Source organism: Myotis daubentonii, chromosome 15 (assembly GCF_963259705.1).
Source record: "Myotis daubentonii chromosome 15, mMyoDau2.1, whole genome shotgun sequence".
In the NCBI taxonomy this organism is placed as follows: domain Eukaryota; kingdom Metazoa; phylum Chordata; class Mammalia; order Chiroptera; family Vespertilionidae; genus Myotis; species Myotis daubentonii.
In genome coordinates, this window is record NC_081854.1 from 52690296 (window position 1) to 52704132 (window position 13837).

General features: G+C 54.2%; 2 protein-coding genes across 4 annotated transcripts in view; one reads left to right on the forward strand and one right to left on the reverse strand.

Moving 5' to 3' along the window:
* Window positions 1–7135, forward strand: part of CIAPIN1 (cytokine induced apoptosis inhibitor 1) — a 15029-nt gene extending 7894 nt beyond the window's left edge. For all 3 annotated transcript variants that reach the window (XM_059667954.1, XM_059667955.1, XM_059667956.1), the window contains exons 4-9: window positions 353–429; window positions 2053–2221; window positions 4130–4203; window positions 5072–5187; window positions 5849–5930; window positions 6474–7135. In XM_059667954.1, the coding sequence (XP_059523937.1) occupies window positions 353–429; window positions 2053–2221; window positions 4130–4203; window positions 5072–5187; window positions 5849–5930; window positions 6474–6584 (629 nt within the window). In that variant the 3' untranslated portion in view covers window positions 6585–7135. The remainder of the gene's footprint in view (window positions 1–352; window positions 430–2052; window positions 2222–4129; window positions 4204–5071; window positions 5188–5848; window positions 5931–6473) is intronic.
* Window positions 7136–8350: 1215 nt separating this feature from the next.
* CCL17 (C-C motif chemokine ligand 17) lies at window positions 8351–11618 on the reverse strand. The gene is made up of 3 exons (XM_059667959.1): window positions 10506–11618; window positions 8958–9075; window positions 8351–8623 (listed from the first exon to the last, which is right to left on the reverse strand). Exons 1-3 carry the CDS (start codon window positions 10573–10575, stop codon window positions 8503–8505), a joined length of 309 nt encoding a protein of 102 aa, XP_059523942.1. The 5' UTR covers window positions 10576–11618; the 3' UTR covers window positions 8351–8502.
* Between the last annotated feature and the right edge of the window lie 2219 nt (window positions 11619–13837).

Sequence of the window (13837 nt, forward strand, 5' to 3'; positions counted from 1 at the left end):
GTTGGGTGACTAAACACTGTCTTCATCAGAAGTATAAAAAGATAACCCGATACTTGTTACGTTAGAGTTTCTAAGCCTCTTTCTAATCATTATCTAACAACCCTGGAAGGCTTGGTATTTCCAAGAAGCAGAGAGCTATAAGAAACAATAATGGAATTACTATCTAAAACTTAGGAGTACTGGTAAGAGAATTTTGAATAACCAAGTCAAATTAAAATACCACCGAAATGTATGTACATTAAACAGAAAAGGTTATTATTGCTCTAATGCCTGATGACCCACACAGGATAGAGCCTTTATTGTTTCCTGCTTTCACCTATAAAGCTGCTGATTGGGGTTTTCCTCTTGGCAGTTAACGATAGCAAAGTGAAGACGGCGTCTAAGCTGTGTTCGGCCCTGACTCTGTCTGGTCTTGTGGAGGTGAAAGAGGTATGTTGGGAGGCAGCCTTCTTTGCCGGGAACCTAACCCTGGGTCACTAACCTAGTACGTACCTCTTCGTAGACAATACAGAGAGAACCGGGGAAATACCAGCCCTGAAGGGGAGGTGGTCAGTTCGCTTGGACTAGGAACTAAGCTGGGAAGTGCTTTGCATGTGAGATACATGAAGCCTCCAGGGACAAAACCTCTGGGATAGTCCCCCCTGAAGAGGCTCGGCTGGGGCCCAGGTGGGTGGGGCATATTCCGGTCTCAGTGCTGGTTAGTGGTGCTGCCCACTGAGGCCACAGAGCGGAGCACAGATCTCTTAGTGGACGCCAGTCCTAGGCCCCAGGGAAGGGCAGTCACCTGGATCATCCTCGGATATTTGGTGGGCGGCTGGTGGAGGTTGGAGGGGAAACCCCATTTTTGACAGTTCAGTAGAAATATTTTAATTAAATAGAGGTGTTTATATTTCTACATTCTTCTCTGATGTTGAAATTTTCTTAGGTGTGAGGTAAGAATAATATAACGAGAGCCATTATACCACTGATTTGCTACATGACTGAAGACCTTAATTTATTCATGCCCACTCTTTATTTTTCTTTTTAGTTTAAGGTTTTCCATTTTTTATTCTAAAATAAGGAATGCTCACAAAAATTCAGTTAATACTGAAGAATATTAAACATGAAGTGATGACATCCCAGTCCTTGCTCACATGTCTCTCCCCAGAGGAAACCATTTATTATGTATTTGCAGCCACACACACACACACACACACACACACACACACACACGTATATACATATGTCATTACTTAATGTCAGTAAGGTCATATGTATACATTGTTAGGTCACTAGCTTTTTGGACATTTACCCATCTCAGTGTATCATCCCTTGTTCGTCTTCATGATGTAACAGTAGTCAGTGCTATAGGTGGGCTGTGGTTCGTTTAACCATTCTATAATTGTTAGACACAAGGTTATTATTGTTTTAATGACACAGCACCCCCACCCATTTTTTTACTTTTACTGTCTGCTGCTACTTCCCAAGGCACATAGAAATCATTTCCCTCCCCCTGTGGTTCTTTTCCTCTCAGAATCTAAATTTTACTGTCTTTATGGTGGGTCTGCTTCCCCGCTCCAGGCTCAGATCCTATTCAACAGGGCCATGTCTGATTCATCTTCACAATACTCACCCAACCCTCACAACGAGTCGCACAGTGCCTTATGCCTAATAGACAGATATTTGATAATATTTGATAAAACTTTCCAAAGTTTTAAAACTCCAAGTAAAATAGGCCCAAAGTAAAAATGTAGACAAAAGTTACACTCTAGGGTTATGATCAGTGAGAAACTGATGTGACCATGAGGTGATGCCTGTTACTCCCGCTGTTACCCTATGTACTACTTAAAACAGCGGTTGCCAACCGGTGGTCCGTGAGGTCCGAAAGGTTGGTGACCGCTGGTTTAAGGAAACCTTTGGAGCAGTGGTGGCCAACCCGTGGACACTAGTGGTCCGTGAGGTGACCACTGACTTTAAACACAGAAATTAGGATTTGATGCCCATGTAGGTGGGCTTAGAACATCATTTTGTAGAAGGAGTGTGGCCTGATCCTTTTGATGTCTTGAATTCCAGCTGCATCGGGAGTCCTTGAGCCCTGAGGAGATACAGTCTGTCCAAGAACATCTGGGTTACCATAGTGACAGTTTGGTCTCTGTGCAGATCACAGGCAAAAAACCCAACTTTGAAGTGGGTTCTTCTAGTCAACTTAAGCTCTCTACTGCCAAGAAGTCTTCTCCTTCGGGTAAGACTGGACGTTCTTGTCTGAATAGGCCTGAAGGACACATTAGGAATTGAGCCAGAAATCTGAATGGCGTGATAGATCTTTAGAGGATTAGTCCTTCCTTAATTTCTGTCATTTCCAAATGGAAGAAATTAAGGAAGGACTAATCCTCTAAAAATGGAAGAATGCTTATTGTATTATTGTCCTAGGCCAGGGGTGGGCAAACTTTTTGACTCGAGGGCCACAATGGGTTCTTAAACTGGACCGGAGGGCCGGAACAAAAGCATGGATGGAGTGTTTGTGTGAACTAATATAAATTCAAAGTAAACATCATTACATAAAAGGGTACGGTCTTTTTTTTCAATAGTTTTATTCATTTCAAACAGGCCGGATCCGGCCCGCGGGCCGTAGTTTGCCCACGGCTGTCCTAGGCATGTTCAGATCGCAACAGAACTAACGCATAGATATTATATAGTTCAGCCCTTCTGCACTGGAGGACACTGAGGCCTCCAGATTTTATTATGTTGTTGTTTTTATTAATTTCAGAGAGAGGAAGAGAGAGAGAGAGAGAAATATCAGTGATGAGAGAGAAGCGTCAATCAGCTGTCTCCTGCACTCCCGCTACTGGGGATGGAGCCCACAACCTGGGCATGTGCCCTGACGGGGAATCAAACCATGACCTCCTGGTTCATGAGTCAATGCTCAGCCACTGAGACACACTGGCTGGGCGAGGCCTCCGGATTTTAGAGGCCTGAGTCACAGAGCTTAGTTATTGAAGTCTCTCCAGGCCCCAGAGTTTTGATATTTATCCTCAGGAGACCTCATGGTGGTGTCATGATAGATAGGAGTGCCCTGCTCCTCTTCCCATGTGTCCTCTGCCTTTGTGCCAATAGAGTTAGCTTTTCTTCCTTTGAGGATCCTAAGACACTTGTAAAAACATTTCTTCTGCTCAGAAAATTACACTCCCGACCCTGCTTTGCATTTCCTATCGCTGTTTTTTAACGCCCAGGTTGAGAAAATTGTCCCAGCTCTGAGGTGTGCAAAGGTGTATACGTCCGGTCACACAGCTCTGTTTTGACTGTCCAGCTTACACCTTCAAGAAACCCTTGGGAATCCTAACCTTTGGGTTCATAGTCCCGTATGGTGGGGAACAGCTCAGATGAGCAGTTTGCTCAGTGGAAGGTCCGAGCATGCAGTTGTGGCAGTGATCACTAGGGGGTGCTCTTACCCCCAGGCCTATTTGAGGACAGGCCTCACACTGAATTGGGATCTCGGCCCTTTTCTGGCCCTTCTTGGGCTCTCCTGTCCGGTAGAGGAACTCAGGAAGTGTGAGGTTTCCGCCCCCGATTTGTTACACTGCCAGCATCGGCTCCGGAGCTTGTTTTCTTGTGTGTAACAGGTTTATGTGAGGCTGAAGCTGTGTGTGCATGCTTTCTGTCACATTCTCATTCATCTTCAGTCACCTGCAGTAGGTGTACGGAGTACCATTAGTCCGTGTTCTGAGGATGGAAACGAAGAGAAAGGAGAAAGCAATGTAGAGTGGAAGTGAAAGCATTAGACAGAAGGCATGTGTGGCTTTGTGGCCTCAGTGTCCAAACCTGCTTTCTAGCTATGCAATTAGGATGACAGAGGCTTCCCTCCAAGGTTGTCAGCAGGATTAAATGAGATGATGTATGTGAAATGCTTTATGTAATGTCTGGTACAGAGCAGTTTTTTAAAAAGGATGGCTTCTGTGACTGTCACAGTGACCGATCGGCCCAAGGGCCTGCCTTTTGTAAGCGGTGGAGCTGGGCCTTGAACCCGTGTCTTTTGACTCTCAGTCCAGTACGTTCTCTGCACAGAATCTCTCAATAGAAAGCACTTAGGTTTGCTTGTAGTTTGTTTAAGGCGTCTTAATAGAGCTCTTTTTCTTTTTTTGCTTGGACTCAGTGAAGCCTGCTGTGGACCCTGCAGCTGCCAAACTCTGGACCCTCTCGGCCAATGACATGGAGGATGAGAGCATGGTGAGTTGGCACCTGTTGAAGGCTTTCCTTTAGGCCCCACGGTGGGGATGAGTGTTTCTGGTTTGGAGCGGCCGCTCTGGACTCGTGGCTGTGAAGGTCTTTAAAGCCCAGCGTTGAGGCTGTGCCTGTCACCGGCATTTCTCAGTTAGGAGGCACCTCCCCATTAGTGGCCTTTGACATTGCTTTTCAGCATGTTTTCCCCACAGATTTTCTTGTTCTTGCTTCAGGCGATACATTAAAGACGCTCGTGGGCATGTGCAAACTTGAAAAGCGTTGTCAGCTGAAATGTTTTTATTGGCTCCTTTGGCCAAGTCACTGACACTCACTGTCTTCAAAGCCATGCTCCATCTTTGATCGGTGCTTCCATGACAAAGTTGTTCACTTCTCCAACTATCGAAGTTCTAGTGGCAAGCAAAGTAGGTCATGGTCCGTGCCCTCATAGAACTTACAGGTTACCTGTCCACGGGTTTATCAGAGAATTACACAACATGTATCATATCGGCCCTTTTCTCTGGAATTCTAGAGAAAATATTTTATTCCCCTTTCCACCTGACAGGCCTTCTTATACATACAGGGTGTCCCAGGAATGTATCCACACACTTTGAATAATTATAAAGGCAGTGTTTATTGAAGTATTTTTCCTTTACCAGCTATCAGCTGTTCCCAGTGTAAATCGGTTCCCAGTCCCCTCACAGCCTAGCCCTAGTGCATCTTCTGTGGTGCTCAGTCCCGACTCGAGCATCAGCCGGAGGGAGGATGGCAGGTGCCTTACACCGGCGGCAACCCTGCTGCCTCCGCCCGTGGCCGCCTCCGCCTCTCCTTAGCAGAGAGTATGGCCGTGTCACTCACTGCTTCCAACACTCCCCAGGATCTCATTGACTCAGATGAGCTGCTGGACCCAGAGGATTTGAAGAAGCCAGACCCAGCCTCCCTGCGGGCCCCTCCCTGCGGAGAAGGGAAGAAGCGGAAGGCCTGCAAGAACTGGTGAGCGCTGCCCGCAGCAGGGTCCAGGTGCTTCTGGCTTCTCCCGCAGTCACAGTGCCCTCTGTGATTGCAGCAGGGTCTCCCTGCAGGTGCATTCTAGAGAACAGTAAAATGAACACCAGGTACGCCTCACCAGGTTAAGAACCAGAGATATTACTGGTACCTTAGCAGCCGCCTCTGCATGCTTATTTCAGAGAGGGAGGGAGAGGAAGAGAGATAGAAACATCAATGATGAGAGAGAATCACTGATCAGCTGCCTCCTGCACGCTCCCTACTGGGGGCCGAGCCCACAGCCCAGGCATGTGCCCTGACTGGGAATCAAACTGGTTCATAAGTTGATGCTCAACCAGTTTTCACATGTAGGTGGATAGTTTAACCACCTACATGTGAATCCCCAGACAATATATTATTTGTGAAGAACTGAAGAGTAAGCCCCAACCTGAGTAGACAAGGAAAGATGGAGATTCCATATCTCAGAAGGCTCCCAGGGAAGAAAGATCAACAGGGTCCTCTGCTCCGGCTTCTTTGAGAATCTCGCAGAGCAACTCCCGGGAAGTCAGTGGGAAGGAATGGAGAGGAAAGTCTGCGTACATTTGGTACTGCCAGGATTGGGGGTTCCTGGGTGGTGGCCAGTCTCACTCAGCAGCTACTGATTCCCCAGCACGTGTGGCCTTGCCGAAGAACTGGAAAAAGAGAATTCCCGGGCACAGACGAGCTCCCAACCCAAGTCGGCTTGTGGAAACGTAAGTATCGTTGCTTAGTATTCCCCAAATCCTTCGTGGTCTCGGGCGTCATCCTGAACGCCACACAGACTAGCTCCCGCTGTAAGGAACTTCCTGCCCAATATTTCAATAATCGGTGAACACGTGAGAACATGTATGTAGGTCTTCATGGGGCAGCACGGTTATCTCTTAAGAGAGGGTCAGCATGCTCATGCCCAGACGGGGGCTCTCGTTTCTTATTTTTGTCCCTTCCTGCTTCCCGGTGGACCTGAGGTTACTCAGCCGTTTGGCTGAGCTCAGCTGGTACTTGAATGCTGACAATATAGAAATACGGCCTCCGGAGCTTCTCTAGGCCATTGTTCTCATAGGACCAGAGAGCTTTAAAACTCCTGTGTCTGGGCCCCCAGGGGACCTACAGATGCACTCAGCCATTTCCTTCAGCCTCTGAGGCCATAACACGAAATTAGGGATCCCGTCCTAGCCCCTGTTCCTGGCATAAGCTCCCCGTATGATGGTCTCTCCAGTATATTACAGTATATCGTTGTATATTTATTATGTCCACAGTGTTACCTGGGCGACGCTTTCCGCTGCGCCAGCTGCCCCTACCTCGGGATGCCAGCCTTCAAGCCCGGGGAGCAGGTGCTCCTGAGCAACAGCAACCTCAGCGATGCCTAGGCGGGCCCCGCGGGCACACGGCCCCTCCGCCGCTCCTGCCTCAGACCCTGTCTCTGCACTGGCTCCCTCTCTCCGAAACCCGTTTGCAGGGAGGGGCTTAGGCAGAGTGAAGCCGGCTGTGGGGTGCCGGGGTGTGTAGTGCTGCTGTGGATCAAAAGACCAAGGTGTCCTGGGCCGGTTTCCGGGGCGGGCCGGTTCCTCATAGTGTTAGGGAATCGGATGTGTCCTGGAGAGGTCCCCCTCCCGGGGTCAGCGTGCTGATCATAACAGTCCGCGCCCAGGCTGCCCGAGTATGAACTCCGTGGCAGGGCCCTGCCCTACTCTGTGCTCAGCGGGCGCTGCTACATGTCTTATGGAGTTGGTGGCTTACTCACCATGCAGTTCCTGGTGACGTGAGTCAAGGGATTCGTCACCTCAGGGCACCAAGGGAGTCACTCAGGGGTTGTTGTGATCATAGTCCCTGTACCCCTCCATCCCCACCCGTGTTTTTGTGTGTTGCACCTGTGTTCTGTTCATCTGCAGTTACTATTAAACTCGTATACTTCCACGGATCAGTTGTGACGAGGGGATGTGTGTGGTGTCTGACAGCCGTGCAAACTCAACTTGCACCACAGAACTTGCTGTTTTGGAGACTTGTGTCCCGCACAGTGGGGCTGGTCCTTCTAGGAACCAGGCCTCTCCGTCTCCTTTAGAAGAGTCCTGGCTGGAGGAAGCAGGACAGAGACCTGAACCCACAGTTCACCTCTCTGAGCAGGAGACCCTTCTTGTTACCGCTCTCACAGACTTGGAGGTCTGGCCAAATAGTTGGGAGAGAGCGTGGGTCTGAGAGCCCTGGATTTTCTTATCTTACGAATAAATAAAAGCGTTCTTTGGTATTAGTGCTCAAAGCTTGCTTTTGCTTCTGGTCCCGGCGGGTGGAGCTCAGTTACGGGTGTGGCTAGATTCTAGTTTGACTGTGAAGCCCTGTGGTGGGTAGAGTTCCAGGATGCCCCTTAGCCCCCCACGCCCAGTGGATGCCTGTCCTTGCATTTGAGCGGGGCCTGTGAGCATGGCGGGCCCTCACTGCTGTGGCGAGATCACATCATGTGGCAGAAGTGAGGGTTTGCAGGCATGAAGTCCCTAAGGGACCATCAGTGAAGGAGTGTCCTGAGTGGGCCTGGCCTGAGTGCTGGGCCTTTAGAAGAACCGGAGAACGAGGGTTTCTCTGGCCTCCAGGGCCGTGGTGTGAGATCCCGGGCGAGGGACTGCAGGCAACCGCTGGGAGTCGAGAGCAGACCATTGAGGGTCTTGCAAAGGTTCTGCAGTGAGAGGTGGGCAAGATGGGGGTGGGGCTGCAGGAACCCCCAGGCCAGGGAGCTCCCCAGCTGGAAACGTCTGTGGAATTGGGTCAGAGACTTAAGGGGACCGGGCAAGAGGTCACAGGTGAGCACAGAGGCTGGTCTGGGAGGAGATTGGGGACTTCAGGGGTCTGACAAGAGACCTGAGAGAACCCGGACAATGCTCCCCAGAACCTCTCCCTGCTCATGCACCCCTGGGGCGGGGGGCGTGGGGGTCTGCTGAGCCTCTTCGTCCACCCCCCTGCTCTCACCTCAGCCCCACCCCTGCCTAGGCCTCTCACACCAGGGCCTCCCTCACCGAGTGTGGCCTGCCCCAGTCCCTCTGAGCCTCCGCTCCCTTTCTGACCTGGATGGGGCGGGACCAGATGTTCTCCAAGGGGCCAGCAATGTGACAGCCTGGGGACAGACACACGGACACAGACTGCGGCAGAAAGACTTTAATGGGGGCCTTTCATGCCTCGGTTCCAGTTGGGAAAGGGATGGTATGCGGTCCCTGGGCGGCCCCCACTGGACCCAGGCCGCTGGGGGGTTGGGGTAGTGAACACTGAGGCACCGGAAGTTTCCACTGGTCCAGGGAGAAATCAGGACTCCTGGACCCTGGGGTCATGTGACTTCATGATGGTTCGCAAGTATTTGATCGCCTTCTTCACCGTGGTTTCCTTGGGGTTCGCACAGATGGACCTGCCCTGGACAGTTACAAACCTACAGAGGGAGAAAGCCGGGGGGCGTCAGGGCAGAAGGCTCCACAGAGCCCAGCAGCCTCGTCCTGTGCCTGCCGGACTTGCGGACGCCACACGGGGTCAGTAGGAAATCTGGGACCTCAGGCTCTGCCTCAGTGACTCTTCCAGAGAGCCCGGGAACTGGGGCGGGGCGGGGGGGGGAGTGGGTTCAGGGGCAGGGCCTGGGTGACAGAGGGGACGTGAAGGCCACACTCTCCTCTCTCCTTCCCAGCGGCCCTTCTGGAAGCTCCAGGACCTCCCTCTCCCATGCTCAGCCCCCAGGATTGGGGGGGGGGCGGGGGGGGTGGCAGGCTTACACGACAGCAGCCCTGGGACACTCCTCCGAGGTCCGGTACCACCGCACCACCCTCCGCACAGGGATGGCCCCTTTGAAGTACTCCACGCAGCACTCCCGGCCCACGTTGATCCCTCGAGCTGCGGAGGAAGAGGCGGGAGCAGGTGTGAGACCTGCGCTGTGGGCACGGGCCTGTCTGTGTGTGTCTGTCCGTCTGTGGAGAGGAGTCTGTGCACGTCTGTGTGTGTGTCCGTCTGTGGAGAGGAGTCTGTGTGCATGTCTGTGTGTGTGTGTGTGTGTCCGTCTGTGGAGAGGAGTCTGTGTGCATGTCTGTGTGTGTGTCTGTCCGTCTGTGGAGAGGAGTCTGTGCACGTCTCTGTGTGTGTGTGTGTGTGTGTGTCCGTCTGTGGAGAGGAGTCTGTGCACGTCTGTGTGTGTGTGTGTGTGTGTGTGTGTGTGTCCGTCTGTGGAGAGGAGTCTGCACGTCTGTGTGTGTGTGTCTGTGTGTTGATGGGAGGATCTGTGGGTGTGTTTCTGTGTGGGGAGCATGTAGAGGGCCTGCACATGTCTGTGTGTCACATGCTCACATTTGTGTGCCTAAGGTCTCTGTGGGCTTTGGGAGCTCCTGTGTGTGTGTGTGTGTGTGTGTGTGTGCATGTATCTGTGTGTGCTTGGGAGGGTGTGTGTGTGTGTGCATATGTCTGAGTGTGTGTACCTGTGTGTGTTTGGGGGAGTGGTGCATGCTTACTTGCATGTGTGTGTATGCATCTGTAAGTGTGTGCACGTTCAACGCCAGCTCCGGGCTGAGCCTTCCGCACAGCTCACACGGTCCCCCAGCACACCTGAGGCAGGTGCCTTCATCCCCCATTGGACGGATGGTGAGACAGAGGCCCAGGGGCTCAGTTCCCTCATCTCTGCACAACGACAAATATCTGACACTTGCACAGAGACAAGCTGGAGACGTGTGGCTTCGTTACTAGCATACCAGCGTGTTTTCTAAGAAGCCCGGCTGCCCTCGACCATCCAGAGGCTGTAACCTGGTCTGGCTCACTCGGGGCTGAGGTGCTCAGCGCTCGCTTCACAGGAGTGAGAACACAGGCACAGCCGCCGAAAGTGGCCCCTGACAAGATAACCTCCGAGGCTGCCCGTGGGCTGGGCCGGCCCTCGCCAGCTTGTGCTGATGTCAGCCTTCCTTTCCCAACTGAATGGAAAAACCTCTCTTCACATCTTCTGGGAACCGAGTCTCCAGCTTTCACCCGATTCCCTCAGGGTATGGAAAACCCATTCATTAAACATACACTGACAAATTCTTCTGAGAATTGTTCACTTTGCGCTGTTGAAACACAATCACAGCCACCGGCTCACACCATCGGAGTGTGAGATGTGGGAGCCCTCACCAAGCCTCCTCTCCTCCTCCTCCTCCCCTTCATCATTGCTTTTCTCTCAACGCCTCCCTCGAAATCCTATTGCTGCTGACCTCTCACATCTTTGCTGGAATAAGTGAGCTGCAAATAACACACAAAAGTGTGTGTGTCCATCTTCCCCGCCCCTGCCCCCCGACCCCTCTCACCTGCACGGGCGACCTGCAAGGAAGCCCCCAGGAGGAGGGTGAGCAGGAGCAGCGTCTTCCATGGGGTCATGGTGCTGGAGCCCAGAGAAGGCCTCTGCGTGCGGTCCCTCAGCCCGGGGAGACGGGATGGGCGCCCAGGGCGGAGGTGACCTATTTAACCTCGCTGGGATCTGGCCCCGCCCGTCAGCGCTTCCTCCCATCCTTCCCTGGACCAGTGGAGTTCGAAGAACTTGAGATGATTCTGTGGAAGTCAGGGCTTGGAATGTTTGTGGCTTTCCAGTGAACGGGGGCTCAAGTGGGGACAGAGGTGGGGTATTCATCCGGGGCCACGGCGACACACTTCTCCTTTTGCAGAGACATTTCTTGGTTCCTCTTAGGACAGAAAAAGCTTGATCCTCAGCTGGAATTGTCCTGCTTCGAACCCCCTTTGTGCACGGTGCCCTGGGAGGGGGACAGCCAGGCAGGGGCTGAGAGAGGCTGCTTAACCTGGGACTGGAGGCGCTCCGGGTGCAAAAGGGGCTCCTCTCCCCGGGGGACCAGCCGGGTGCACGTGCACACGGGCAACTCCCTGCAGGGAGGACCATCTCATTCTGAGAAAGGCCTGAGGCCCAGACAACTTTGGTCGTGGCTCCTTTCCCAAGTTCAAGTTCAGGGTCTTCCCCTGAGCCACAGAAGGCAGAGTCTAGCCGTTTCTAATCATCCTTTAGCCCAGATTTGATGTGTCTTCCTGGGAAGGCACATTCCCCCAGATGCAGGGTCTCACCTGAGAGAGGACGCCTCTGGCTCCCAGCAGAGCCGAGTCTGCGTGGGACACCTGGTCAGGTTTCCAGCCCTCGCCAGGCCCGGAGCAGACGCCCCATGAACCCAATGGCCACGGCATCCGTGCATCGGGTCAGCGGAGAAAATGGCCAATCATCTGCTTAGGGCTCCCCGGGCCAGATCATGAGAGCCCCTTCATTAGGTGAGAGCCCCGCCTACCTCCAGGTGGGCAGCTCTGGACTTTGATTCTGACACTTGGGACCAAGGCCTGGCTCCACCCTGTCCCTGAGGGACTGGGGGCAGCTTGGAATGACACCGCCCCTGCAATCACATTCCATTACCAGGGATGATAATCCCTGGAATGACACCGCCCCTGCAATCACATGCCATTACCAGGGATGATAACGGCAGGTGGTGTTTGTGAAACCCACTGCACTGGGACCAGGTGCTCAGCTGTGAACCCTGGAGAGGAAACCGTGACTCTGGACTGGACCACAGGTGGGAGAGCCGGGTGCTCCTCCTCCCCCAGGGCACCTTGGGAGGCTGGGCTGCCTCAGTTCCGGGGAGCAGGGAGTCGCCCCGTCCATGGCAGAGCCTCCTGTGGGCAGGATCCCCTCTCCGGGTCTCGGCCTCACTGCTCATAGACCCTCCCTGGGCCTCAGTTTCACCATCTGCAGAGGGGCATTTGGGCTGTCCCAGGGGCCCCGTCACAATGGGCGCATTTCTCTGCTTTCCTCATCACCTGCCAGAGACCCCTAACCGCACCCACTCCTCAAGCCACAGTCTGGGCCGGTTCTTGGCCCCCTGCCCGCCTGGCTGGGCCATGCCTGTGTCCCCCGGGCAGCTGTCCATTTGCACATGCAATGGAGGAGAGGGGAGAGGGGCCTCCTGCCTGGAGGCAGAGCTTTGGGCCCAGAGGAAACACAAAAGCCAGAGGTGGTGGGGAGGGTCTGGGTCCCACGCGGAGGCAGAGGGAGTGTGTCTGCTGATGCCGCCCTGTGGGGTAGAGTGTCTCCTGACCTCTCTGTTCCCCGTGGCCTCTGCCCAGTGGCTTTGCCCACCACCTGTGGCTTCTCCACCTGCCACAAGGGTCCTTTGTGCACGGTGCTCTGTGCTGGATAAGAGGGGGCTGTTGCGATGGAGTAGCAGTTTGTTTATGGCAAGGCCCCGGCCCCCACAGCTGGGGAAACTCCCGAGTGGGTTGTGAGTCCCCCAGTTCTGCCAAAGACTCAGAACTTTTCTCTGGAAGGACCCAAATTCCCCTGTCCCTTCAGGGGAACGGGCCACAGCAGCAGGAACTGAAGGTCTGCACTAGCTCTGGGCTGCTGCAGGCTGCCTGGCTGGGGAGGGAGGAGGGACAGAGCAGCAAGAGGGCCAGTGAGCGCCTGCTGTATGCCTGCCTGGGCTGGGACTGTGGGGCAGGCAGAGGTCAGATGCAGCCCCTGCTCTTGGGGGAGTTCGAAGCTGGTGAGGCTGGAGGAGCAAGGCCTGGTCCACATAGGGACGTGCAGGTGAGATAAAGGGCCGTGAGGCCCAGAGTGGGGAGAGGATGCTACTGGACAACTTGGGAGGCTGCCTGGAGGAGGAGGCCATTGAGCTAGGCGCTGTGGGTGGGAGGATTTATACCAAGAGAAGGAGGGCCAGGCATTCCTCATGAGCAAAGGAATTAGCAAAGGTGCAGAGGACAGAATGTGCAGAGATAAACGAGGGAAACAACTCGAAATGCTGGAGGACGAAAGAGCCTGGATGTGCCCCCAGGAGAGCAAGCTCCGTGAGGACGGGGCGTGTCTCTCTGCCCACCACCCTGTGTCCCCGCTCCCAGCACAGTGCCTGGCACACAGTGGGCTTTCCATGAGGCTTGGCAGAGCGAGCAGGGCACCGAAGGAGGAGGAGGTGAGGCTGAGCAGGGGCCTCGGAGAAACCGCAGAGGCCAGCACACCTCCCGGCCTCCCTTGGGAGGCCACGGAGACCAGGGACATTTTCAGGTGGTTTCCTCACCGGGATTAACCGGCTTATTCCTCCCGCCGTGACACGGATTCTAAGGGGCCTTCCAGACGGGTGTCCTGGAGCCTGGGCCTGTGATAAGGCCTCGCGGCCTTCATGGCGCTGTGTGGACTCTGTGACCCAGAGGTCTGGGGAGGGGCTGCCGGGGATGGGGAGCTCCTGGTGGAGGAAAGATAAGGGCTCAGGCAGGGAAACAAACCAGACGGGGCCTGTGAGGACAGTCCGCGGGGAATTGGGCCTGCGTGGGAGGACGCGGCCATGCTGACTCCGTCTCAACACCTCTGCCTGGTGGGAGTCCACATCCCCACCCCCCCACCCGTTCAGCCTGGTCCTTTACCCTGAAAGGGAGGGAGAGAGGGCTCCTGCCCCACCCCTGGCTCTCCTGTGAGCTGGGCTGGGACCAAGAACTTCGCCCCAGGCTGCAGAGCAGGGGACCGGTTGCTGGGGTGGAAGCAACTTATCATCTTCCGAGCGCACACAACAGTGTCACTGCGATGGCATAAGTTGTCACCCCAGGTCACGGCCGGGTCAGTCGAGGCTCCAGGGGGTGCAAGCACTTGCCCGGGGTC